Here is a 23,550-nt window from a genome sequence, read left to right as displayed (position 1 = left end):
TCCTCAGCCTAGAGCCGCCAATGGCCTTCCTAGTTCAGGCCCCGAACTACCGCTCTAACCCCAGGACCGTATGGAGGTTCCCAGGCTAGGGGTCGAATTGGAGCTGCAGCTGCCAGCCTACACCACAGCCACAGCCACGCAGGATCTGAGCCACGTCTGCAACCTATACCATAGCTCATGGCAACACCAGATCCTTAACTTAGTAAGACCAGGGATCGAACCCTTGTCCTCATGGATACTAGTTGGGTTTGTTACCACTAAGCCCTATCAGGAGCTCCAATTTTTCTTTCTTTCTTTCTTTCTTTTTTTTTTCTTCTCTTTTCAGGGCTGCACTTGTGGCATGTGGAGGTACCCAGGCTAGGGGTCTAATCGGAGCTATAGCTGCCAGCCTACTGGACAGTCACAGCCACACCAGATCTGAGCAAGGCCAGGGATCAAACTTGTGTCCTCCTGGATACTAGTCAGATTCGTTTCTGATGAGCCACGATGGGAACTCCGTTTTTTTTTTTTTTGGTCTTTTTGTCTTTTTAGGGCCACAGGCACGGCATATGGAGGTTTCCAGGCTAGGGGTCTAATCAGAGCTGTAGCCACTGGCCTACAGCACAGCCAAAGCAACGCCAGATCCGAGCCACGTCTGCAACCTACACCACAGCTCACAGCAACGCCGGATCCTTGACCCGCTGATCGAGGCCAGGGATCGAACCCAAAACCTCACGGTTCCTAGTCAGATTCATTTCCGCTGTGCCACGATGGGAACTCCCATTTTTTTTAAAATATGTATTTCTAGATCAATTTTATTTAATTTTAATTATTATTTTTTGCTACACTCATGGCATGTGGCAGTTCCTGGGCCAGGGATCCAAGAGCAGTGACAGTGCCAGATCCTTAACCCACTGTGCCACAAGGGAACTCCTCAGTGGTAATTTTTAAGTGTGCCAAGATGGGAAGTGGATTGGGAAGTGCAGCTCTAGGCTTGCTGACCTTTTCATGGACCTTCTCTCTACAGGATCCTGGGCCAGTTTGTCCCTTGTAAAATGGGCATATTAACTCTGCCTCAGAGTTCCCATTGCAGTTCAATGGGTTAAGAACCTGATATAGTCTCTTTGAGGATGCAGGTTCAAACCCTAGCCTCACTCAGAGGGTTAAGGATCCAGCATTGCCGTGAGCCATGGTATAAGTCGCAGATTCAGCTCAGATCCGAGTTGCTGTGGCTGTGGTGTAGGCCAGCAGCTGCAGCTCCAATTCGACCCCTAGCCTGGGAACCTCCGTATGCCACAAGTGAGGCCTTAATAAACAGAACTCTGCCTGGCTCACTGGTCACAGAGGCAAAAATCCTACTTTATCCTAGAATTTTGGGTAGCAGGAACCAAGAGCCTATGAAGGTGGAAAGCTTTCTGGGAGCTTTTTACCTTGAGAGGTTCCCAGGACAGGGGCAGCCAGATCCCAGGCCTCGAGGCACTCCCTCAGAAACCAGGCCCTGGTGGAAGGCCTCTCACCTTTCACCACCTAAGGGCACACGTGCCTGGTGCTCAGGTGCAGCAGGTGGAATGAACAGCCTCCACAGGTCTCTCCAGATCAGGGGCCTTTGCAACTACATTTCTGCTTCTGAGAAGGGCCTGCCATCCAGCCTTGGCTCTGGCCTTTCGGCCCTTGGCTGTCAGCCTGGCTGGTGGAGGGGGGAGCTCTCAACCTGGAAACTCTTACGGGCAGAGCCTGGGGTCTATCGTGCCAACTCTAGGAGGACAATGCCAGTGTCCTACTCCACCAAAGGCATGGGGGATGTCTGCTCCAGAGCCGGGAGAAGCCTTCTCGGCAGACCCCCACCCTGGGGAGCACTGGCTTGGGCCAGGAGGCCCTGGAGCACCCTCTCCCTGGAGGGGCAGCTACAGCTGACCCTCCTTGGCCGGGCTTGTTAGGCCCCAGTTATAGCCCAGCTCATTCTAGACCCAGGAAATCTCAGCCTACAGCCTCTGGCCTGTATGTAGGGGAGGGGGGACATCCCTCCCACCAGCCTTCTCTCAGGACTGGGGCAAAGCGTCTCCAACTGCAGTCTGCAGCCAAACCGCAGGACAGGGGCCAGGTGGGCAGAGGGGAGGCTGAGAACCTGCGGGAAGCTGGCAGCCCTGAGGTGCCGGGGCTCCAGGGCAGGGCACTGAGGGCCAGGCCAGTCCTTCCCACGTTCATACAGGCTGCCTCTCCACCTCGCTCCCCAGCCCCTCCAGGCCTGGCAGTGTAGCCAGGAGGGACCGTCTGGCGCAGGACTGGGTGCCCCACGGCCCCCCCAGCCAGTGGAACGTCCCGCTCCACGGCCTCAGCAGCACGAGGCAGCCCCCGGGCTGGGCTGCCCAGACGGCAGGGTGGAGCTGCCTGGGGCCTGGCCTGGCCTGTGTAGGGGGAGCCCAGTGACCGGAGCTCCCCTGCTCGCCTCGCCTGACGGGGACTGTGCCCAGCCTCCAAGGGAAGGGGGCAGGCCTGGCCTGACCGTCCGCACCAGTCCCCGAGCATCTCGACAGCAGCGCCCCATCTCTCTCTCCTCCGAAGGCAGAGCGCCCAGCACAGTGCTGCGCCCTCAGTGGGCGCTCCCAGCATGGGGGGTGTCTCAACGAGTGACAGACTCGAGGGCCCCCGCAGCCCCTGCGCAGGACGGGTCCAGGACTCCGGGACCCGAGTCCTGGACGGCCACGTCCGCTGCCGCCTCAGCAGAGCCGGCTTTCCGGCCCTTGCCCAGGCCAGTTCCAATGCTGTCGCCCCCAGGCGGTCCTCATGCTCGGGGGACGTGCGGCAGCCCCGCCCGCCCGGGGCTGGAGGTGCAGGAGGCGGTGGAAACGAGGGACGCCTGGGGTGGGTCTTCTGGGCGCAGCAGTGGCGCTGGGGCCTGGCTGGGTGGCTCCCGCCTGCCCTCCCCACCCCCACTTCCTGCAGGCTCAGGTGAAAAATAAACACAGTCGGCATTTTCCCTGCAGACCGCAGAGGTCCGCTCACAGGCTGCGAGCACCCTGAGAGCCCTCGCCGCCGCCAGCAGAGAAACTCCCTCGCCTCTGACGGTTGAGTCTGAAAACCCCCAAACGCTTGAGCCCCACAACACTTTCCCAGCGAAGAAAGTTGCTGCTTCCTCTGGTCTCAAGCCTGGGGGTGGGGAGCATGTGAGGCCCGAGAGGCCCTTCCAAGAAGACCTCCCCCGGGCAGGCCCTGCGCCCCGGGAGAAGCCCCGCCCCCCAGCGCACACACGCGCACACACACACACACACAGCACCAGAATTCAGCTCATCACCCTTAGACACAATCAGGATTTCTTTACACACACACACACACACACACACACACCCTGCACCAGAATTCAGCTCATCACCCTTAGACACAATCAGGATTTCTTTATGAAGCTCCTACTGTGTATCAGGCAAAAGAATGCTTCAGGCCAAGAGAACAGCACCTGTACTGACCGCTGATTGTTGACCCTGTGCCAGGCCAAGTTCTGAGTGCCTTACAGAGTTTGTTTGGGTTTGTCTTTTTTTGGGGGGGGGGGGCACACCCGAGGCATGTGGAAGTTCCCAGGCTAGGGGTCGAATTGGAGCTGTAGCCGCTGGCCTATGCCATAGCCACAGCCACGCCAGATCCTTAACCCACTGAGCGAGGCTAGGGATCCAACCCGTGTCCTCATGGATCCTAGTCGGGTCTGTTACCACTGAGCTACGACGGGAACTCCATTACAAAGTTTAACTCAAACTTTCCTAAAACCTATGATGTAGGTACAATTACTCCCATTTGACAAATGAGGAAACTGAGGCACGGAGATGATACATAGCTTGCCAAGGTCACACAGCTCCTAAGTGGCAGAGCTGAGATGCCACCCACTGTACCACCGAGTCCCTACAGTTATGGTGGGCAGAACAGGGGGGAGCAGGGGAAGGAGTCCTGGTCCTAAACGCGGGCTCTCCCTTCGCCTGCTCTTTGCCAGCCTGCTTCCTTCTCATCCTGACCTCCGTCTAAGGCCACTAGCAAGAGACTGTGGCCTGGAGGGGTTCCACCAGCCCAGGAGGCAGAGATGCCCACTTGCTGTAAGCGCTGGCCTGAGGGTCCTGGAAGGCACAATCGGCCGGCTGGTCACCCCTGCCTCTCAAATTCTCTACTTGGCATGTTCACGAAGCCTGGTTGAAGGAAGGCCTCCAGAATCGCCGGTGCCCCGGACCCTCGGCATGCCCACCCGCTCATCTGCTATGGAGCTGGGCTCTGGGCTCCTGGGTGAGGGTCGGGGATGCCCGCTCCAGAGCTGGGGACAGGCCTCTGGGGACCAGTCTACAGAAGGAGCTGCAGATCCGCAGCTCAAGTGCGACAGAAAGGTGGGCTATTGATTGAGTTACTGTTCTACCAAGTGCACAGTACATGAAACCAAGTACTGGGAATGCCACTGCGACAACCCACTGAGGCAGGCATTGTCCTTCCCACTTGACACACGAGGGAAGCGAGCTCAGTGACGCCGAGGTTGCCCGTGCACAGTCCTCCATCAAGTCAGTGCTGATGGCACCACCAGCGATGCCATCTGTCACATTCTCATCTCTGCCCTCCTCTCCCTCTGTGCGCAGCCACTGAGGGCTGCTGGCCCCAGGGCCATGCTGTTTCCTCCGCCTGGAGGGCTCTCCCCCAACTTGGGCCTTCAGAGTTGGGTCTCTAGCAGTGTGAGTGGGTGGGGCCCAGGGCAAGACGACGTGGAGGAGGAGGCGGGTAACACCGGGCAAAGCCCCCTGGCTGGAGCTGGGCGTGGTCACAGCAGCCTGCAGGAGGCTGGGAGGTACGGAGCCCCTGCTGGGAGTCAAGGACGTCCTACCTGGCACCCGAGACCCCAGGCCTCTGTCTTCCCTACCCCTTCTTCCTGCAAGAACTTAGGGGTCAGAATCAACCAGACAGTCAGAGCCAGAGCCAGCGCTAGTTCATATGGTCCCTTTGTGCTAATTAGAAAAAGTCCCCTTCCTCTGGAGACCCCCGGGCTCACACCAGGGCACATGGCTTGGGGAGCACAGTATAGGCGGGGTTTCAGCTCCTTGAGCCAGATCCCCTGCACGGCCCCACACAGTGACTCCGCTCGAAAGGCCCTCCCAAGCTCTCGCTTCTCTTCCCTGCCTTGCCAGGAGCCAGGCTCCATTCCGGCCCTGCCCCTAAGCATCCTTCTGGCCTTGATCAGGTCCCCCAGACTGCGCTCCCAGGCCCGGGGCCCACTCCCCGAGACCTCTACATCAGGGCCCGCTAGGGGCCACCATCCAGCACCAGTGGTGCCTAAGTGCCGAGGAGTCTGGCCAGTTGCTGAGTGGGAAGCTGCCCGAAGGCCTAGGACCATGAGCATGAACTTTCCAGAAGGAAGCATGTCCCCTTTCCAAAGAGAACTTCCTTGTATAGCAGCCAGGCCTTGATTTGTGCAGACCCCACCTCTGCTGACAGACCCCCCACTGGGCTCAGGCCCTGTCCCTGCAGCCCCGCTCTGGGCACTGCAGCTCAGGACACGGAGCCCTCCAGAGGCCAGGCCCTCAAGCTCCCCGCCCACGGCGTGCCGGACACCTTGTGCCAGACGCCCACCGCAGAGCACGGAGCCTTGTGGCCAGCTGAGCGGGAGGGTGGCGGCAGGGGCTACACCCTTGTGGGCCAAGACTTCAGTCCCACCTGCCAGCGCAGGACCGTTGCCAGGGAAGCAGAGCGCCCCGACAGGTGCGTGTGGCCCGTCCACCAGCTGCCTGGCCCTGACATCAGATAACGGGCCCCTGCCCCGGCCGAGGTGAGGACCGGAGTGCCTGCATGCAGCCTTGGCAAACCACAGGCTGCTCTAGACCCAGCGCGGCCCCGAGGCACCCTCGGAGCTAGCGGAACCTTGCTGAGCTGAGTGGCCTGGCCCACAGCCTCCAGTGGTTTCTATGCATTCGTTTACTTTTGTTTTCCTTCCTCCTCTTTGAGGTAAACGCCCCTCAGGACAGGATGTTTTTAGAGGAAAATATAAGCTTCCGGGAGCTGCTGCAGCCGAGCTGCTAGCTGATACCACTGACACACTGGTAACTGCAGCGGCCCCCTGCCCAGCCCAATGCCCAGCCACCCAGGAGTCTGCAGGCTGCGGTGGCACAGCCTCGGCTCAGGCTACCTTTGGCAGTAGGGAAGCAAGGCTCGGGGAAGAAAAGGCACTTGAGGACGAGGCTCTGTAGCAAGAAGGGCTGAGAGCAGCAGCGGCAGCCCCGCCAGGGACAGCCCCCTCCGTGCCTGGCACCCCGCAGAGCCCCACATGCCCACCGGAACCCCACCAGCCCTCGCCACCACTGTGTGATGTGTGTGCAAAGACGGTGCACAGAGGAAAGGGGAGCCGGGAGAGCGTGGACGACTTGCCTAAGGTCTCAGAGCCAGCAGTGACACATCTGGATTTGAGTCCCACGCTCTGGGGTTCCCGGCCTGTGGTCGCTGCCACTCAGTGACAGGACAGGCCTCACAGGCTGGCTGGTAGCACGGCAGCATGGAGACCACACGTGTGATGCCCAGGAGCCAAGGGACTGCCAGCTTCTCCCTGCCCCACACTGGGTCCCCTCACTAAGACCTGTCCCACCCAGGACCTGGGATCACCGATTCTGCCAGCGAGACCCGGGCAATAGTCTTTCTTGGAAAAGAGTGACCAGTGGCGTGGCCCTGGCCTCCACTGAGCCTGCGGGGAGGGTGTTTTCACTGCCCTCATTCGAGGTGCTCGTGGTCCTCAGCTGAAATTGACGAAAGGAACCAGGGCAGGTCACGTCTCCTGGGTCTGGCCTTGGCTTTTCCCCGCCACACGCGAGGCGGCGGGGACAGCCACTGGCAGCCGGGACGGCTCTCACCGGGTTTGTTTTTGCTTATTTTTGTTTTATACCAGGGCTGGATAGAAGGGTAAGCCTGCTGCCTAGGAGTGGAGCCGCCAGAGCTGGGCAGGGCCCAGCGAGGCAGAGGCTGATGGTCGGCCATGGCTGGAGGCTGGGAGGCAGGGGGACGGGGGGCAGGGGGGGGATCTCCCCCAGCCTCGGCACTGCACCCCTGCCCTGATTAATTCCAGCCGGCTTCTGAGGGGCAAAGACAAGATGAGGGTCTCTGAGTTACCTGGTCTGTCCCGCTGCCTGTACCGGCCCCAGGAGGACAGTTCTGCCCCAGGGCCTCGGGCAGGAAGCTCCCTTGGGTCTAACCTCTGCAGTTACTGCCAGTGAAGGCCCTGGGGGCTCTGCCTAGACTCAGTCCAGCGGTTTTATCCCCAGGGAACAAGGCAAGGTGTTGTTGGGGGCTTCAGACCCCAGAATGGTCCCAGCCAAGGCCCTGGGGCCCAGTGTAAGCAGACGGAGGGGGGCCCTCCTAGGTGGGACCTCTCACGAGGGTGAGCTGGGGGTTCCCGAAGCCACACCCAACAGCCTTGACAGATACACACCTGGGTCCACCAGGGTGAAAACACAGGGGAGAGGGTGAAATACCACATTCCTGGGGGGTGAGGAGCAGGGAGCGATGGGACGGGGGAGCAAAGAGGACCCAGCTGTAGCTAGAAAACCCAGTTTGTCAAAAATGAGGGGATAGATACGTTGCCTAAGTGGCGAGGCGGCAGGTGGCAGGGCTCCAGAGGGGCAGGTGCCCGAGTTTACGCCTCCCCTCTGGCATTGCACAAGCGCAACCATCTCCCTGCTTAAGGGCTCCGTCTGTATCACGTCCGGATCTCATGGGGGTTAAGCAAAGTAATACTTGCGTCGGCTACTCTTTTAAACATTAATGAAGAAGAAAACAAAAGACAAAGGCCAGCATGTCCCTAGACCAGAGCTTTTTAGGAAAGTCAGCCGCTGTGCCAGGCCGGGCCCGCTGGCCCTCGAGTGCCTTTGGACAGGGCTGCTGGGCCAGACTCCTGAGCTTCTGAACGGCCTTCACTGACCAGAGCTGGGGTGGAAGCCCCCAGCGGGGTTGGCAGGCCGCTCTGGGTCCCCAGCAACTCTCCCAAAGGGTTTGGGGAGAGGACACCCATGCCCAGCGACACCCTCAGATTCCTCAGGCCCGCCATTCCCCTTGGCCCAGAGCCTAGGACACTCTCGAGTCCATCCCTGGACCATATGGGGGAGGGCCCCCGGCCCCGAAGTCCAAAAGTGAGCTCCAAGCTCAGCCAGGACCAAGGCCAAATTAGAAAAGAAGGAATCCAACTAGCCATGGTTCTTAACTGTCCCTGCATCATGCGTCAAGCCTGATGTAACCTCAAATGTCATTTATCCAGTTTCCCAGGTAACAGTTATTCGGGCAGTCCTGAGATCCTGCTTTCAACCCCTTTAGCCCCGACCCTACCAGGCCTCCTGTGCAGCCCAGTCCCGTCCCACGCCCGGGAGGGGCAGGAAGGGCCAAGTCTTTCCTTGAGGCCAGAGGAATCCAGCTCACCCACCCAAAAGGAGCAGCGCAAATGTTCACCTCTGCAGCTTGCAAAGCCCCCAACTCAGGCCACACGAGCAAAGGGGCAGAGCACGGGCTTTAGAGTAAACCAGCCCTGAGTCCAGGTCCTGACTCTGCCATGTACTAGCAGGTCCTTAACTTCTCTGAGCCTCAGCTTCCCCATCTGTAAATTGAGAGCAATAATTGTATGTATTTTCTTGGCCTCTCGTCAGGAATCTTGATACTGGAATTAAAAGTCCCTGGCACAGGTAGGGCATTTGGGAAGTAAGTGACACATGCACTATTGCTGCGGCTGTTGTTAATCTTCCAGCGACACACAGTAGGTTTACGAGCACCTACTATGTGTCATGCCCTATGCCAGCCATTGAGATTCCAGGCACGGATGTGGCCCTGGCCCTGTAGATCCTTTCCAGCCCTTTTGATCCCAGCCACCACCCCTTAAACCCCCAGCTCAACCTGGCCATCAACCCTTGTGGCCTCCGCCATCCCAACTGCATCCGTCCCCACACCCTCTGGACTATGGTCAGTCACCCCCCCTCCCAGCCCCACCCACGGGGGGTTGCCCACCACAGCTGGGAGGCTCCCAGGCTGGGTACTGCTTCAAAGCCTGCCGGCAGGCTCCGAGCAGCTGCTGTAACCAGGCATATGCTCGGGCCGCCCGCCTGGCCCCGGCTGTGCCCAGCAGAGACCTCACCACAGCTGCTGCAAGCTCTCCACAGGCTGCTTCTCGGCGTCCTCGAGGGCCGACCCACCCTCTGCCTGGCCGGCCACCGGGCCAGCCACAGAACCATCTGATTTGAATGAAACTTCAAACTTAATGACTTTCATGCTGGTTATTTAAAACGCAATGTAATTTTCTTAAACACCCTATTATTTCCTTTGATAGCTACAAAGCTTCCCCCAATCCCATAAGCATGTTTATTTTTAGGGAAAAGAGTGGTTTGCAGTCGGTCACAGAGACCGTAGGGAGAGGGAGCCCGCAGAAAGCAGGGCCAAGAGTCAAGCTGAGCAGCCCGGAGACCCACGGCTGCCCTGCCTGTGTGTCGGCGGAGCCCTGCCCTTCTCACACCGGCACATCCACCAGTGGCCCTCCTGTCCCCTCTCCGCCAGTGGCCAAGCCCCATTCGTCTGGGCTGCAGTGTCCTCATCTGTAAGATGGTGCCAGTGGCTTCCCACAGACACGCCAGGCACACGTGGGGCTGCGGAAGGGGTCCTGGGGCTGGTGACATACCCCCAGCGACCGCCTCCTGGCTTCTCCAGACATTCTGCCCCGGGTGAGGCCTTGGGGCCTGAAGCTTTGACCAGATCCTTGAGATCTGTGCCCAGATAAAGGGGCCCTGGGCGGTGGCTGCCCACACCGCGAGGGTGGGGAGGAGTGGCCCTGCCAGTTGGGGCTCCCTGGCAAGGGAGGCAGCCTGGTCGTGGGTGTGCGTGCAGAGGTCAGCCGAGCCCCACCAATGCGGGGCGTCCTCTGAGAGTGGCTATTTTTAGATCCCAGGCTTTCATGTGGCCGAATGATGTGGAGTTTACAAAGCATTGGTAATGCGTTTCAGATGGCGGCCCAGCAGACCCGGAGACTGGGCCTGCTGCCACCAGAGCCAGGTCAGAGTTAGTCAGACACCCTCTGCTGGACTCCCATCACCTGTCCTTCCCTGTCGCCTGATGGGGAGGCTGGGCCTGGAGCAGCCCTTGCAACGCCCAACAGAGCCCCGCCCGCGGCCCACATGGGACCAGGCCTCTCCAGCTGCCACTCATCTGCACCTCAGAAATCCTCCTGGCCAGGGACCTGCACCCCCGTTTACAGAAGCAAACAGACCTGGAGGGGTAACAGCTTTGCGCGAGGTCACAGAGCCAGGGGAGGAGGTGGCCCTGGTCCCTGGCTGCCTTACCCATCACAGCCCCCTCCGCTCATGGGTACACTGGGCTTTCTGGGAGGGGGGTGATCTGCCATCCCTGGTGAGGCCATGGTGGGCTGGCGCAGCTCTAACCATGCAACCCCCAGAGCCCACGGACCCCTGGGGCCACGTCCTGCCCGTCCAGCCACACAGTCACCCCTTGAAAGCAGAGAGTCTCCCGTCCTTGGAGAGAGACAGAGGTGGTTGTTTGAAAGGCAGAGGCAAAGGCGTTGATGAAGCATCTGCTTCCTCTGATCTCCAAGGAGCTTTGGCCGAGGGGTTGGCTGGGGCGTGAAGGCTGTGTGTCACCATCTCCCTCTGGGCTCTGAAGCCGCAGCTGCTGGCACAGCAGGCAGGCAGCCTCCCCTTAAGACTTAAGAGAGGGCCACGCTCAGGCCTGCCTTGGGCCAGGCCCCTCATCCAACAAGGGACAGTCCCTCTACCCACCAGGGGACTGAGCCAAGGGGAGCCCCGGGCAGGACCAGGACGGGCCAAACCCTCTGACCAGGACAAACCTTCCCTGGCTACAGCACGCAGATGACACGTGCCAAGGCTGATGTGGGCCACGCCTTTTTAAGGGTGGCACCCGCGTCCAAACCCCAAAGATCACAGGTTGGCGAGCTGAGGCAGAAACCGCCTGAAGGGAGAAGCTAACAGGGTCCTGGGTTCTCAGAGACCCTCCGCAGACTCCTGGGGCCTGGGGTCCTGCGAGAGACAGGGCTCTTGACAGCGGTTGTCCACACCGTGGCTCAGTGCCCCTCCGTCAACAGGGGCCAGACGGCTTGACTCATGACCCTGGACAAAGACGGAGCGAATGAAGCCACCTGCACCCGCGGCCCTCCCACCTTGCCTGCTCCGGCTCACTGGGGTCTCCCGGGCCCAGAGCCCACTGTCCCTGGGCCCTGCTGGCTCCCCTCCCATCACCCCTGCACCGGCCGCATCCGCCTGCCTCTCCCTCTGCGTCCAACGCACTGCACGTGCCCACCAGCCACTTCCGGGCTCTGGAACTGGCACCGCCTGGGCACGATGGGCACAGGGCTGCCCTCCTCCAGCCTCACAGACCCTGAGCTTCGGGTGGCCTTCGCAGGGACCGAGAACACAGGCACTGCCGCCTGTCCCCGCTGCTCGCGCTGTGTGCCCGACCTGCAGAGCTCGCCCGCTCTCGCCGGGGCAGGTTCTGGGCCTGTCGGGAAGCTTCCCCAGCTGCCCCCGCTGACCCCTCTCCCTCTGCAGTGTCCTTTAGCCCAAGTGGCCACACCGAGCCCCCAGGAGTCCCGCTGCCTTGCCGGAACTGGGCACTGGTGGGGCTGCAGGTGGGAGAGGCAGCTGCCCCCTTTGCGCTAAGTACATGGGGGGCTCTAAATACCGATCAGGGGTCTGGAGCAGGAGCCTAGACACGGCCGCAGTGTGTCCCTGACCAGCTGAGGGCCTGTCCTCGTCACCTGCGCCAGGGGCACTGGCGCTGAGCTGAGGGGGAGCGTCCAGGCCTCGGGTCCAACCTCAGCATCAGGGCTGCTGCTCCTACTGGCATATTGGCCTCTACGGGGGCCATTCCCCCACACCTATCAGTGCCCCCTGCGGTGGCTCCTGCTCATGAAGCACCTACTATGTGCCAGGAGCACCACATACACTATCTCGTCCATTCCACAGGAACCCAAGGAGGTAGGCGCCTTCCCTATTCTGGGGTTTAGATGAGAAAACTCAGGCCCAGAGGAGTTAACTTCCCGAGACCACTCAGCCAGGGGGCGGCAGACACTGAGGGTGGAGCTGCCCCAGGGGGGCCCTGGACACGTCCCCTCCCTGGCGTCCCCTCCCTGGCGTGTACCTGCAGGAGGAGGGCCGTTACCCGAGGCGCCCGCACTGTACGGCGGGGGAGGGCGAACCCTGTGACCTGATAAAACACCTGTTTCCTCCAACGGAGGCTTGTTTGTACACAGTGGCAGGAAGCAGCCAGTCACAAGGTATGAGGGAGTGTGACTGCATGGCTTTGGGACCGCAGCCGCCCGGGGAGGCTGGGGGGGAGGCTGCGGCTCCCCGGGCCCCTCCACTGTGGCTCTGTCCCCACCCGGATCCAGCCTGACCTCAGCAGTTATGCGACTGAAAACCAGTGCCCCTCCAGCCCTTTCTTCCAGCTCAGCGATATCTCCCCTCCTGCGGGGGCCAGGGTGGGTGGGGTGGGGTGGGGTGTGACCTCAGGAGACCCGGGAGGGCACGGGCTGCCAACCGCCCCTGGGAGGGGACCGCCAAGGCAGCCCTTCAACCCCACTCACACCTAAGTCTCGGGGCACCTGGGGAGGTGGGCAAAGCTGGAGTGCACAGCCGAGTCTGCCAGCTGGGGACGCTGCCCGGTGAAACCCTGGAAGGGTGGGGCGGGGTGGGTTGGCAAAGAATGCCTGGGTCCTGGCGACCAACCCAGGGCTGTGTGTCCTTCCCTCCACCCCGCTGAGCTGGAGGAGTGGCCAGGCAGCCCTAACACAGCAGCACCGGGGGAAACGGAGGGTCAGGGGTCCGCGGGACGGGCCTCTTTCAGGGTGCTCTCCTGGCCCTGCAAGGCATCGGGGGACCCTGAAACCAAGTCCCCCCTTGGGAGCAGCTGAGGTGCTTTGCAGGTGTTCCAACGCAGGAAGGAATGTAAGTCAAAATTACTTTTAAGCCTCCTGCCCTCCCCAAGCCCATGAGATGAACAACGAAAAAGGGGAAAGGCCACGCAGGCTGTGCTCAGGCACCGCAGGGAACCCGCGGTGAATCGGGGCTCAGAGAAGCAAAGCCCCTCGACTCTGCCTACCTCTTGAACCCACGCTCTGGGCAAATAATCAGCACGGAGCCTCAGGAGTGACCGGTCAAGGCGGCAACCTGTGAGCAACCTAGAGGCCAGCGAGGAGGAAATGGCCAATACACACGCGGACAAACGAGCAGAGAAGCTGTACATGGGCACGACTGGGGGGTCTGCAAACACGCACCCCCACGCCGGGGGACCTGCGGGGGGGGGGCGCTGTGAGAAAAGCTCTGAGACTGGGGTAGAGGCTACGGACCATGAAGGCTTCGTCCCCTTTTCTCTCACAGATCAGCTTCAGCTCCCAGCAGCTTGGGTAAAGGCAGCTGGGAAGGGGCCCCTTTCAGACAGACCTCTGAGGTCCTGGGAGAGGAGTCCCAGGCCGGGCTGCGTGGCCATGGCCCCCCGGGCTGCTGCCGCAGGAGTAACTCTTTTCCTTCCAGAACTCCTGGGTGGGGGAGGGCCCTGAGCAGGGGCCTGCAGACCCGAGTCCCCGCCCCAGGGCTCAGGCCCCTCCAGGTGCAAGTGCACCTGCAGCTACCTCTGGGCCCCCCAGACCGGGAGAAGGGACCATTTGTGGCCAAACCCCCAGCCTGGGCCATGCTGGCACCTTGGGGGCACGTTCCCAGCACTGCTGCCTGCAGTCCTCACTCCAGCCCTGGGAGGAGGGCTTGTCACTCTCAGAGTCCAGATGAGGAAGCTGAGGCTCAGGGACACTTCTGCCACACGGGTTGTCTCTGGCCTCAGCACGGCAAGGGCCAAGAGCCCTGGCCTCAAGAGCTGCTGGGGTGGGCAAGGCAGCAGAGGTCCAGGGCGGTGACGGCGGGCCCCCCTTGGATGGTCAGAGGAGGTCTCCGGAGGAGGCGACATCTGAGGAAGCCCTGAGGGAGGGCTGAGAAGGCCCCAGCTACGTGAGGACCTAGAGAGAATGCCCAGCGGAGGGAATGCGCGCAGAGGGGCCCCGACGGCAAAGAACTGGACGGCTGTCAGACCCATCGGCACGCCGACGGGGCTGCTTTTTAGGGAAGCCGCCCCGAAAAGAGGAAGGAGAGAGGAGCACGATGCGGATGAGCAGGGCGGTCAGCAGGGCTGGCCCCCGGGCACGCCGGCTGCGGCGCGGGGTGGAGATCTTCCCCAAGAGCAATGGGAGCCTCCTCAAGGGCGCACTCGGGCCACAGCGGGGACTTGACTTAATCTGGCTGCTCGGCGGAGCCTGGACGGCGGCGATCCAGGTCCGACAGAGGCACCCTGGAGGAGGAGGCTGTCACTGCCCCTTGGGCTTGGGGTGGCGAATAAAGTAGAGAAGTGGAAGATGTGAGGTGTCTGGAGGGGAGCCGGGTCCCCGCCTATCCCCTCTGTCTGTGTCACCCCTTCGGGAAGCTCCTCCGCAGCCCAGGCGGGGGCCAGGTCTGACCAGGGATTCAGCTCTATCCATCGGGCTCCTCCGCTCCCTGGATGCTCCCAGAGACAGAGGTGGGTTCTGATCCGGCTGGTGGCCTGCCTGGTGCCAGACTCCTTCCTAACAGGTTTCACCCCAACCAGGGCTGGTGGCCCAGCATCGCCAACCCTCCCCCGCGAGGCCCAGCTGCTCACCCTCCGAGGGTGCGGGGGACTGGGTGGGTGCATCTCTGCAGAGCTCCCCAGGACAGGCTGGCCACGCGTCAGCACCACTTCCTTCCTCTGCTCAGGTCCTGCACGGAGGCTCCCCTCCTGCTCCCCGAGGGCTTGCTCACTCAGCCCTCACACCCCGGAGTCAGAGATTGTGAGCCCAATGGCCGGGAGCCCGAGCCCGAGGCCACAGCTCCAAGTGGGCTCCTCCAAGTCGTTGGTCTCAGCCTGCGCTGCCTCCACCCAGGGAACGGCCGGAGAAGAGCCAAAAGGCTCTACTTTTAAGTGGAGGTGTTATTCCCACACCTCATCACTGACCATTACTGTTGATTGAATTTGTGGCTGTGTGCACCGCATGCGGAAGTTCCCCGGCCAAGGACGGAACCCTCGCCACAGCAGTCACCAGAGCCACAGCAGTGGCGAAGCCGGGCCCTTAGCCCACTGAGCCACCAGGAAACTCCGCAAGTGACAATTTTAAATTTTAAAATTCAGAGGCCTTTAGCATAGTCACAAGGTTTTGCAACCGCCATCACTACCTAATTCCGGATCATATTCCCCACCCCAAAAAGAACCCCCACACCCATTAGCACTCACCCCCCATTCTCCTCGTCCCCCAGCCACTGGCAAGCACCCCTCTACCTTCTGTCTCTATGCATTTGCTTTTTTTGGGCATTTCATCTAAATGGCAAAAGGCTCAGCAGCCTTCCAGGGCACAGGCCCCAAGCAGAGCCCATAGAAGGGGCCAGAAGAACGATACGGCCTACTAGCCTTTTTTTTTTTTTTTTTTTTTTTTTTTGCTTTTTAGGGCCGCACCAGTGGCATATGGAGGTTCCCAGGCTAGGGGTCGAATTGGAGCTGCAGCTGCTGGCCTACACCACAGCCATAGCAACGCAGGATCCAAGCAGTATCTTCGACCTACACCACAGCTCATGGCAACGCCGGATCCTTAACCCTCTGAGCGAGGCCAGGGATCGAACCCGCAACCTCATGGATCCTAGTCGGGATCGCTAACCACTGAACCACGATGGGAACTCCCCTGTTATCCTTTCTGAGATGACAATTTGCAGCAGACTGGCAGCTCTGCACACTCCAAGAGTGTGCGTCTCCTTAAGAGTGATGCCTTACCGCTCCCCCAAATCCCTCAGCGTCTGGCCCAGGACCTGCTCACCACCCCTCACAATCCCAGAGCAGAGCAAGTAAAACAAAACAAGCAGTGACTACTGGTCTAGGCCAGGAACTGTCTGCAAGCCTACCTGAGCTGCTTGAAAGACACGAGCCGTGAAATAAACCTTGACCTAGTTTCCCATCCCCAAACAAAGTTTGCAAGAAGCCAAGTACCAAAAAGAAGCCACCTGCGGGAAAAGGACTTCCCTCTGCCTCCTGGCAGCTGGCTGTGAGGTGGTTGTTTGGCCCACTGCTCCTGGCAAGGCTGGAGCCCGCCTGCTTTGAGGTGTCCGGTGTGGTAGCCACGTGGGCCTTCCGCCCATACGAGGGCAGAGGGGGTCCCTGGCGTGGGTTCTGCCCACTGTCTGGGAGGTCAAGTGATGGGCCCTGAGCCCCCAGCACGATGGCAGACCACTTGGATTTGCTCAGAGGAGGCAAAGAGCAGGGAGGCTGGTGCCGAGGCCAAGGGCAGGGGCTGGGCGGCTGGGCCCTGAAGGTGCGCTCAGGAAAGCGTAAGTTTGGGAAAGGCGAGTTTGCTCCCAGGGCCCCCGCAAGGGCCTCCTGTCCCCCCATAAGAGTATCTTTCCTCACTCCAGACCCATGAACCTTGAATTACATGATAAACATGTTCCTAAAACATGGGGTCTACGAATTCTGCTTTTTAAAACCCCACCATATTTTAAAGACCCACACAATACTCTAAGTGATACATGCACTCCTCTCACTTGCTGTGTTTCCAACTCTCAGGTTTGCTTAAAAAAGGCTCCCCTCCCTCCACGCGCATCTACGTCTCCCAGCCTTTCCCCAGCGTAGGTCCTTGCCTCTGTCCTTGACTCCGGCCCCAGGGAGCAGCCCAAGCCAGGGCTCCATGAGCCTGCCTTCCCCCTGTGCTGCCTGAAGCCGGGCTCCAGGAGGCTACAGCTGAGTGGGAGGGAGGACAAAGGGATTTGCTTCTAGAAGAGGGGGCATGACACACAGAACTGCATCTGCTGGAGCTTGAGAAAGAGCCCAAGGTTGAAAACATCAAGGACCCAGGCCAGGGGAGCGGGGCCTGCCTTAGCCCCTACTCCCTCCAGGCTGACGGCTGGAGGCAGCCATCCAGCTGCCCACACCCTGACCAGCGTAAGCTACACGACACCAATCGGTCCCACCAGCACACCCTTACTGAGAACGAGGTGCTCCCCCTCCGGGCCCTCTCCTACCACAGCCCATGCTGTGAAAGGGACACAGAAACACCGCCTTCCCCCCGCATCTCTCTGGAGTCACAGGAGGCTGGGGAGAATCTGCTTGCTGGGACTGTTTGGGCGCTTAGGCCTTTGGTCTAGTCGCCGTCATCACAGGGACCCAGCTCCCTGTCTACGCAGCTCGCTTGGGGGCGGTTTGGCAGTGGTGGGTTATGTTCCACACTTGGCCCCCATCTCAGGGTTGACCCGTTGCGGGGAGGCGGGGGTGGCACCGAAGCATCTTTGTTAAGTATCAGCTCATGCAGGGGACAGGTCTCTAGGGGCAAGGTCGGCAGGCAAGCCCCGTCCCTCACAGGCTCAGAAGGAAGCAAATAGCTCACAGATGGAGCCACCCCAGAGCACAAAGCCAGCAAGAACACTGGGCCGACGTGTTCCTTTGCAGATGAGGGGATGGGGGTCCAAAGGGCGAGGGGCTCATTTCTAGGCAGCTGGCTACCAGGTTTCTCATCCTAGGTTTCCGGAGAGAAGCCTTCATTTATTTTCTCACGTCCCACCAGCTTCAGCCCGAAAGAGCTTTCAGAGCCAGCTCTCCTCACTCCCGAATCAGCATGGCAGTCCCTCTCAGCCCTCTGGGGGACCCCACCACAAGCCACGGGAGCCTCCCTCTGCAGGCTCCACCTGCGCTGGGTCTGCATTTGCAACCCACACCTGCCCACTACAGCCCCCAAACCTTTCATGTACTCTAGAAGCTCTCGGCTCCCCCCTGACTTGGGCCAACGGAGCATGATCCGCAACACTCATCTGAACTTTTTGCAAGAGCAGCCTTCCTGCTCCAAAGCACGCAAAAGAGGCTCTTCACACTTTAGGTCATCTGCACCAGTGGGCAGAAAGGCATGGTTTGTCATGATCCTGGAATCTTCCCCAAGCCCTGGGTCCTTCAACAGTTCATCTGCAAATTCATTCAACAGGCCCTTTACTGATTTAAGACACCTCTGCAAACCCTTCCTGGTGTGTCTGAGCCCAAGGCAGCTTCACAAAAACCCACGTTCCACACATCGGGTTTGGCTTCTTTCTCTGGCAAGGGCACATCCGTGGGCCAACGGGGACGGAGTGCGTAGAGCCCGCTTCTCCCGCACAACCAGGAGCCCCGAAGCAGTCCAGCTTCTGTGCCCATCCCTCCAAACACCGAGGCTTACAGCAAAGCTCACAGCTCTGACCACACTCCATGCACCACCCTTAGGACAGGTAGGTGGTCTCGGCTTCAAAGTTCTCAGAGGAGGCTCCACCCCAGCCATCAGCTAACCCCAAGACCACAGCGCCTGCACCTGCTGGTGAGCAAGCTGGGAAGACAAAAGCCAACAGCTGGAGGGAAGTGCGGTGCCCCGGGCCCTCCTTCCTTCAGGAAGGTTCTGGTTCAGACCCCACTGGGTGGATATGGAGAGAGAGAGAGAGAGACAAGAACACAGCTCTCCTATATCTGTTTTGTTCCAGGAAGCGGCACTTCTTGCCTACGCCTCACATACCTGATCAAGGAGGTGGCCAGGCACAAGGCGGGCTGGGTTGCTGGGGCCACTTACCAGCGGGGGCTGCGGCTGGGGGTGCTGCCCTGCTCCCGAGGGGGGTGGGTAGTGCATGAGCAGATTGAAGGCGGAGTAGACGGTGTCTTTGTACATGCCGCTGGCGCACTCCGGGGCCTTCAGGCCTGGAAAAACCACAGCTGGTCAGACGCGCCAGCCAGGGCGGCCGGGGCTGAAGGCGGTCTGCTCGCTCCAGAAAAGAATCCCAAGTGCCAAGGGGGTCCCCTTCAAGGTCGTGACCTGAGGGGCTGGGGGTGCCCTCAATGCCAAGCTTTGGCCAAGTACTGCGATTCGGATCTCCTCGACTCGACCCCCCACCCGGCCCTCCGGCCAAGAAACCTGGGCCAACGCTTTCTCCTCTAGACGGGGGATTAGCCAGTCACCTGGGCAGGAGGGGAGGCGGAGATGGCGGGGGTCTGTTTACTCCTATAAAGGTCAGGGCACCGGAAGTGACTCGAGCCCGGCGGCGCCCGGGAAACCCGCCCCCCACTCCCCCACCCCCTCGGTTTTACCGCCTCCTTGAGCTGCAGTTGCGGGGGGGGGCACCCCCTCGGCTCCCTCCCGCCCTCTGCAGCCCGGCTCTCCCACCGAGGCCGGGCCCGAGCGTGAGGAGGGGGGCCGGGCCAGGCCGGGCAGAAACTCACCATCTTCCAGAGACTCTGGAAGTTTGTCGGAGAACAGTCTCTGCGAAGTGTGTTCCCGCCCGAGAGCCTGGGGGGAGATCCAGAGAGGCCTTGAGAGGGCTGGGAGAGCTGGGGGCTCGAGACCCCGGCCAGGAGGGGTGGGATGGGTGGTGATCCCCGAGGGTCGCGGGAGGGAGGGGCAGGGCAGCGCGAGCCGGGCGCCGGGGGCGGCCGGGGGGCGGCGGAGCGCGGCGGCCGCGGGGAAGCAGCGGGGCGCGGGCTGGCGCTCACCTCGGCCCCGACCTCGGCCTCGCCGCGGGCCCTGGCGCCCGCCCCCGGGACCCCAGCGTCGCCGGCCGCGCCCTCGGACTCATTGACCAGCGACGACTTGAGCTCGGCCAGGTCGCGCTCGGGGCCCACGGCGCTGTCGCGGCTCTTGTCGTCCTGCTCCTCGCCCTCGTCCTGGAAGGCCAGCAGCTCGTCCGGCGCGCCGAGGTCGTCGCCGCCGCTCGCGCCGCCCCCGCCCGAGTCCAGCTGCGGCATGGTGCGCTCCGCCCGCGGGGGCGCGGGGCGCGGGGCGCGGGGGTGCGGAGCCGGCCCCGGAGGCGGCGAGCCCGGAGACCGGACCTCCGAGCCCGGAGCGCGGCGGGCGGAGCGCGGGCTGACTCCGCCTGGGCGGGCTGCGGGCGCGGGGCGCGGGCGCCGGGCTGAGCCTCTCCCGGAGCTGGCGGGTCCGAACATCAAAGGCGCCGCCGGCGGAGTGCCGGGGGCGGGGCGGGGACGCCGGGGGCGGGCCTGGTGGGTGGGCGGAGCCAAAGAGCCCCGCCTCCTCCTCTCCCGGGAGAGGCCCCGACGCGCCCAGTGGGCATAGTCTTAAAGGGCTCGCTCTCCCAGGCGTACGCCAGTGAGGTGTCCCAGTTGCCTGAAAAGCATCATCCTTCTGAAATGCGGGGACTCTAACGAAGATTCTTGACCCTGCTTCTTCAACAAGGGAATCTCTTACAGCGCCCAGGTTTCCCCACCAGCCGCAGAGGGCGTGGGTCCCACAGGCTCCTGGGGTTTGGGGGTGATTTGGAAACGGAGCCAAGCTGTGAACTGAATCTATGCCCCGGTTCCAATATGTCCGGCTTGGAACTGGGGGCATCCTAGAGCTTGGGGGTTGCTCGAGGCAGTGCTCAAACCCCGGACTCCTCAAAACCCCATTCTCTGGCGCATCGAGCAGTCCTTTGCCAATCCGGGACCTCCTTCCAGGTCTCCCGCACACTGCACGAACGCCAGCATACACCCCTTCACAGATGTATTGAGTGCTTGTTGCATGTGGGGCTCTTAATCTCACACATCTGTGGATGGGTCCCTCAACCATGTGGCGGCCCGAGGCGCGAACACAGCCAAGAGGCATAGCAGCAAGTATCCCGCCCAACCCCATGCAGTTCCTCCAGTCGTACCCCCACCCCCGCCACGACGACTCTCTCAACTGCGTTCCAAGCCTGGAGCCCGAGCTACGTTGGCCGCGGGATTCTAAAGAGGGTCGGTGGTCCCAAGCAATTCAACCGGGAAGTCGCATTCCCGCAGAGCCGATTGACTCCGCGGGGCTCAAGCTGGCCCTCGCAAGATCTAGGCTGCCGCGTCCGTAGCCAGAGGAGAGCAGGAACGTGCACCAACTTCCATATCACCACCAGGCACCTTGGGTCATGTCCACACGGGTCTCCTGAGCACACTTCTGGCATCTAGAAAAAATACTGGCCCTTTTGGATCCCAGGGCAGCAAACCGTAGACCCCAGCAGGTTTCTGTGCTGGATTCAGGGTAGACTTTCCCACGTCTCCCGAGAGCAGCTGGGGCAGAGGGTATTTAGCAGGGGAGAGCGTCTTGGACGCTTGTCCGGTTCAGTCCCCACAGGACTCCAGCAGCCGCGCAAAGCCTGGCCGGAAGAGGGCTGCGCCGCCCCTGCGGGTCCAGGCCCAGCCGCGTTGGCTGCGGATCAAAGCGCCAGGGCCGCCCTTCTCTGCATTCAGATCCTATCTCTATTCGCCCCGGGGGGTGCCTCCCCCCCACCTCAGGGCTGGAGTGCCCGCTTATCCTCCCTTCCGGAGGCTGGGGGGCGGTTGGGCACTAGGGCTCAGCGTGGGGATTTAGATGTGGGGAAGACCCTGTCCATTAGGTCTCCCCCTAGTCCTCTTTCCCGGGGGGTGAGCTTGCGGCTGGGTCTCACTCATCCCCTCTAGAGGCTGTGTGTTGAGGGGTGGGGCAAGGCAGGGGTCCGGGGAGGGGTGTTCCAGCGGACTTGGCCCAGCTGGGAGGAGAGAGGATGCAGGAGGGGGCCCACAGCCCTCCCCCAACCTCCTCTGCCCCTGAGACTGGAGGAGCTGGCTTTGGGCTGAGCCTCCTCTGGGAAGCTGAACGGGACTACGAATGTGCTGAACCCAGAGGCTTTAGAGGGCCACCTCTGCTTGAGGGTGACCCCAGCTTATCAGGAGCCTCCTCCAGAACAGAGGTCCACAGGCCCATGCGGTCCCAGTGGACACAGGCCAGTGGAGATGGACGTTTTCTCCACGGAGGAAGACAAGAAATCAGGGCAATAGCGAGGTGATTGGTTTGTTTTTCTCAATAAGGCTAAATGTTTTTCAGCTGAAAGGTTAGCCTCTAATCAGAGATTATGAACCTTCTGCGCTATTGGTGTGAAAACAGCCCTTCTTTACTAAAATGATCATGAGAATTGATTTTTAAAAATATGCTTATGTGGCAAAAGAAAAACTCAGCCACGCCCTGTTCACTCTCCCACCCCGAATTTGGTTGGACATTTTATAGGGCTGTGATATCCCAAAGTCTGAGATCTGCTGCCTTAGGGAGTCATGGCCCCAAGCTCTTGCCCTGCTGGGTGGGACCAGGGGAGGGGGTGGGTGAGTAGCCAGCACAGGGGTGGTGAGGTGCGGTCAAGTCGGGACCGAGGGCCTGAGTCTCAGACATCTGCAGCCACACTGGACTTAGCCTGAAGCCTGCGGAGAAAGCATCTACTCTGCACCCAACCTCGGACTCAGGCCGTGGAGAAGGGAGGGGCTGAACACAGGACCTGCCCTCCAGGAGGCACTGACTGCTTGGGAAGCTGAGAAATTACTAGAGCTAAGTTTGTTGCAGGCTTAATTTATACAGACCATGAGCAGAAAGAGCTGTTCATGGAGAGATCAATGTAGCTGGAGTGATTGGCTGGCTTCTTTTTGTTTGGTTGGTTGGTTTTTGTCTTTTTGCCTTTTCTAGGGCCACAGCTGTGGCATATGGAAGTTCCCAGGCTAGGGGTCCAATTGGAGCGGTAGCCGCTGGCCTATGCCACAGCCACAGCAACGCAGGATCCGAGCCTCATCTGTGACCTACACCACAGCTCACGGCAACACCGGATCCCTAACCCACTGAGCAAGGCCAGGGATCGAACCCACAACTTTATGGTTCCTGATCAGATTAGTTAACCACTATGCCATAAAGGGAACTCCTTTTTTTTTTTTTCTTGCCACTCCTGTGGCCTGAGGAAAATGCCAGGCCAGGGATCAGGGATCCAGCCTACACCACAGCAGCAGCTGGAGCTACTGCTGCCAATGCCAGATCCTTAACCTGCTGCACCACAAGGGAACTCCCTGGCTGGTTTCCTGAGCGAAGCGGACTTCATCTGGGCTTGTTAGGCTCTGTATGGGGTTGTGGAGATAGAGAGGGAAGGGTACTCCAGCTTATCCTCAAAAGGGATGCAGCTCTGCAGCAGCCGCTTTTCTGGTCCATGCTGATGCCATTATCATCACCATCTATGCAGTGACTTCATATTACTGAGCGATTACCGTGTGTCAGGCGCCATGTCAACAGCTTCACCACATTATCTTATTCAATCAGCATGCCAATCCCATGACACAGGGACTATCACCCCATTTATGAATGAGGCAACCAAAGCTCAGAGAGGTTGAATAAGTCACCCAAGTCTTACACCTTTGGAAGAGAGAGTGTTCACATCCCGAGTCCAGGCAGTCTGGCTCCTGAGCTACCCCAGCATCCACACTCTAGTGTTCCATTTTGATATCTCAAATTCAGAGGGTGTCCTTACCTGCTCTGTGGTCTTTGCCGCAGCTGTGGCATATGGAGGTTCCCAGGCTAGGGGTCCAATTGGAGCTGTAGCTGCCAGCCTATACCATAGCCACAGCAATGCCGGATCCTTAACTCACTGAGCAAGGTCAGGGATCGAACCCGTGTCCTCATGGATGCTAGTCGGGTTCGCTAACTGCGGAGCCACGATGGGAACTCCTGCAGACAAATGCTCTTGATGGAGCTGTCAGTAATAGGGTCCTAAATTT

At 60.5% G+C, this 23,550-nt stretch overlaps 1 protein-coding gene across 10 annotated transcripts in view; it reads right to left on the bottom strand.

Annotated features, from left to right (window-relative positions):
- TCF7 (transcription factor 7) overlaps positions 1-19,966 on the bottom strand; it is a 33,307-nt gene extending 13,341 nt beyond the window's left edge. For 8 of the 10 annotated variants that reach the window (XM_021084757.2, XM_021084755.2, XM_021084758.2 and 5 more), the window contains exons 1-3: positions 19,516-19,966; positions 19,246-19,312; positions 18,602-18,726 (exon numbers count right to left, since the gene is read on the bottom strand). In XM_021084757.2, the coding sequence (XP_020940416.1) occupies positions 18,602-18,726; positions 19,246-19,312; positions 19,516-19,965 (642 nt within the window). In that variant the 5' untranslated portion in view covers position 19,966. The remainder of the gene's footprint in view (positions 1-18,601; positions 18,727-19,245; positions 19,313-19,515) is intronic. The other 2 variants (XM_085014570.1, XM_085014569.1) reach the window with 1 other exon arrangement.
- Between the last annotated feature and the right edge of the window lie 3,584 nt (positions 19,967-23,550).

Source organism: Sus scrofa, chromosome 2 (assembly GCF_054392235.1).
Source record: "Sus scrofa isolate SSC_HxYL_T2T_F1_AM1 chromosome 2, Sscrofa_HxYL_maternal_Yorkshire_Landrace_v2.0, whole genome shotgun sequence".
NCBI lineage: Eukaryota > Metazoa > Chordata > Mammalia > Artiodactyla > Suidae > Sus > Sus scrofa.
The sequence above is the reverse complement of the archived record's forward strand: the minus strand, read 5'-3'. Positions and strand labels throughout refer to the sequence as shown.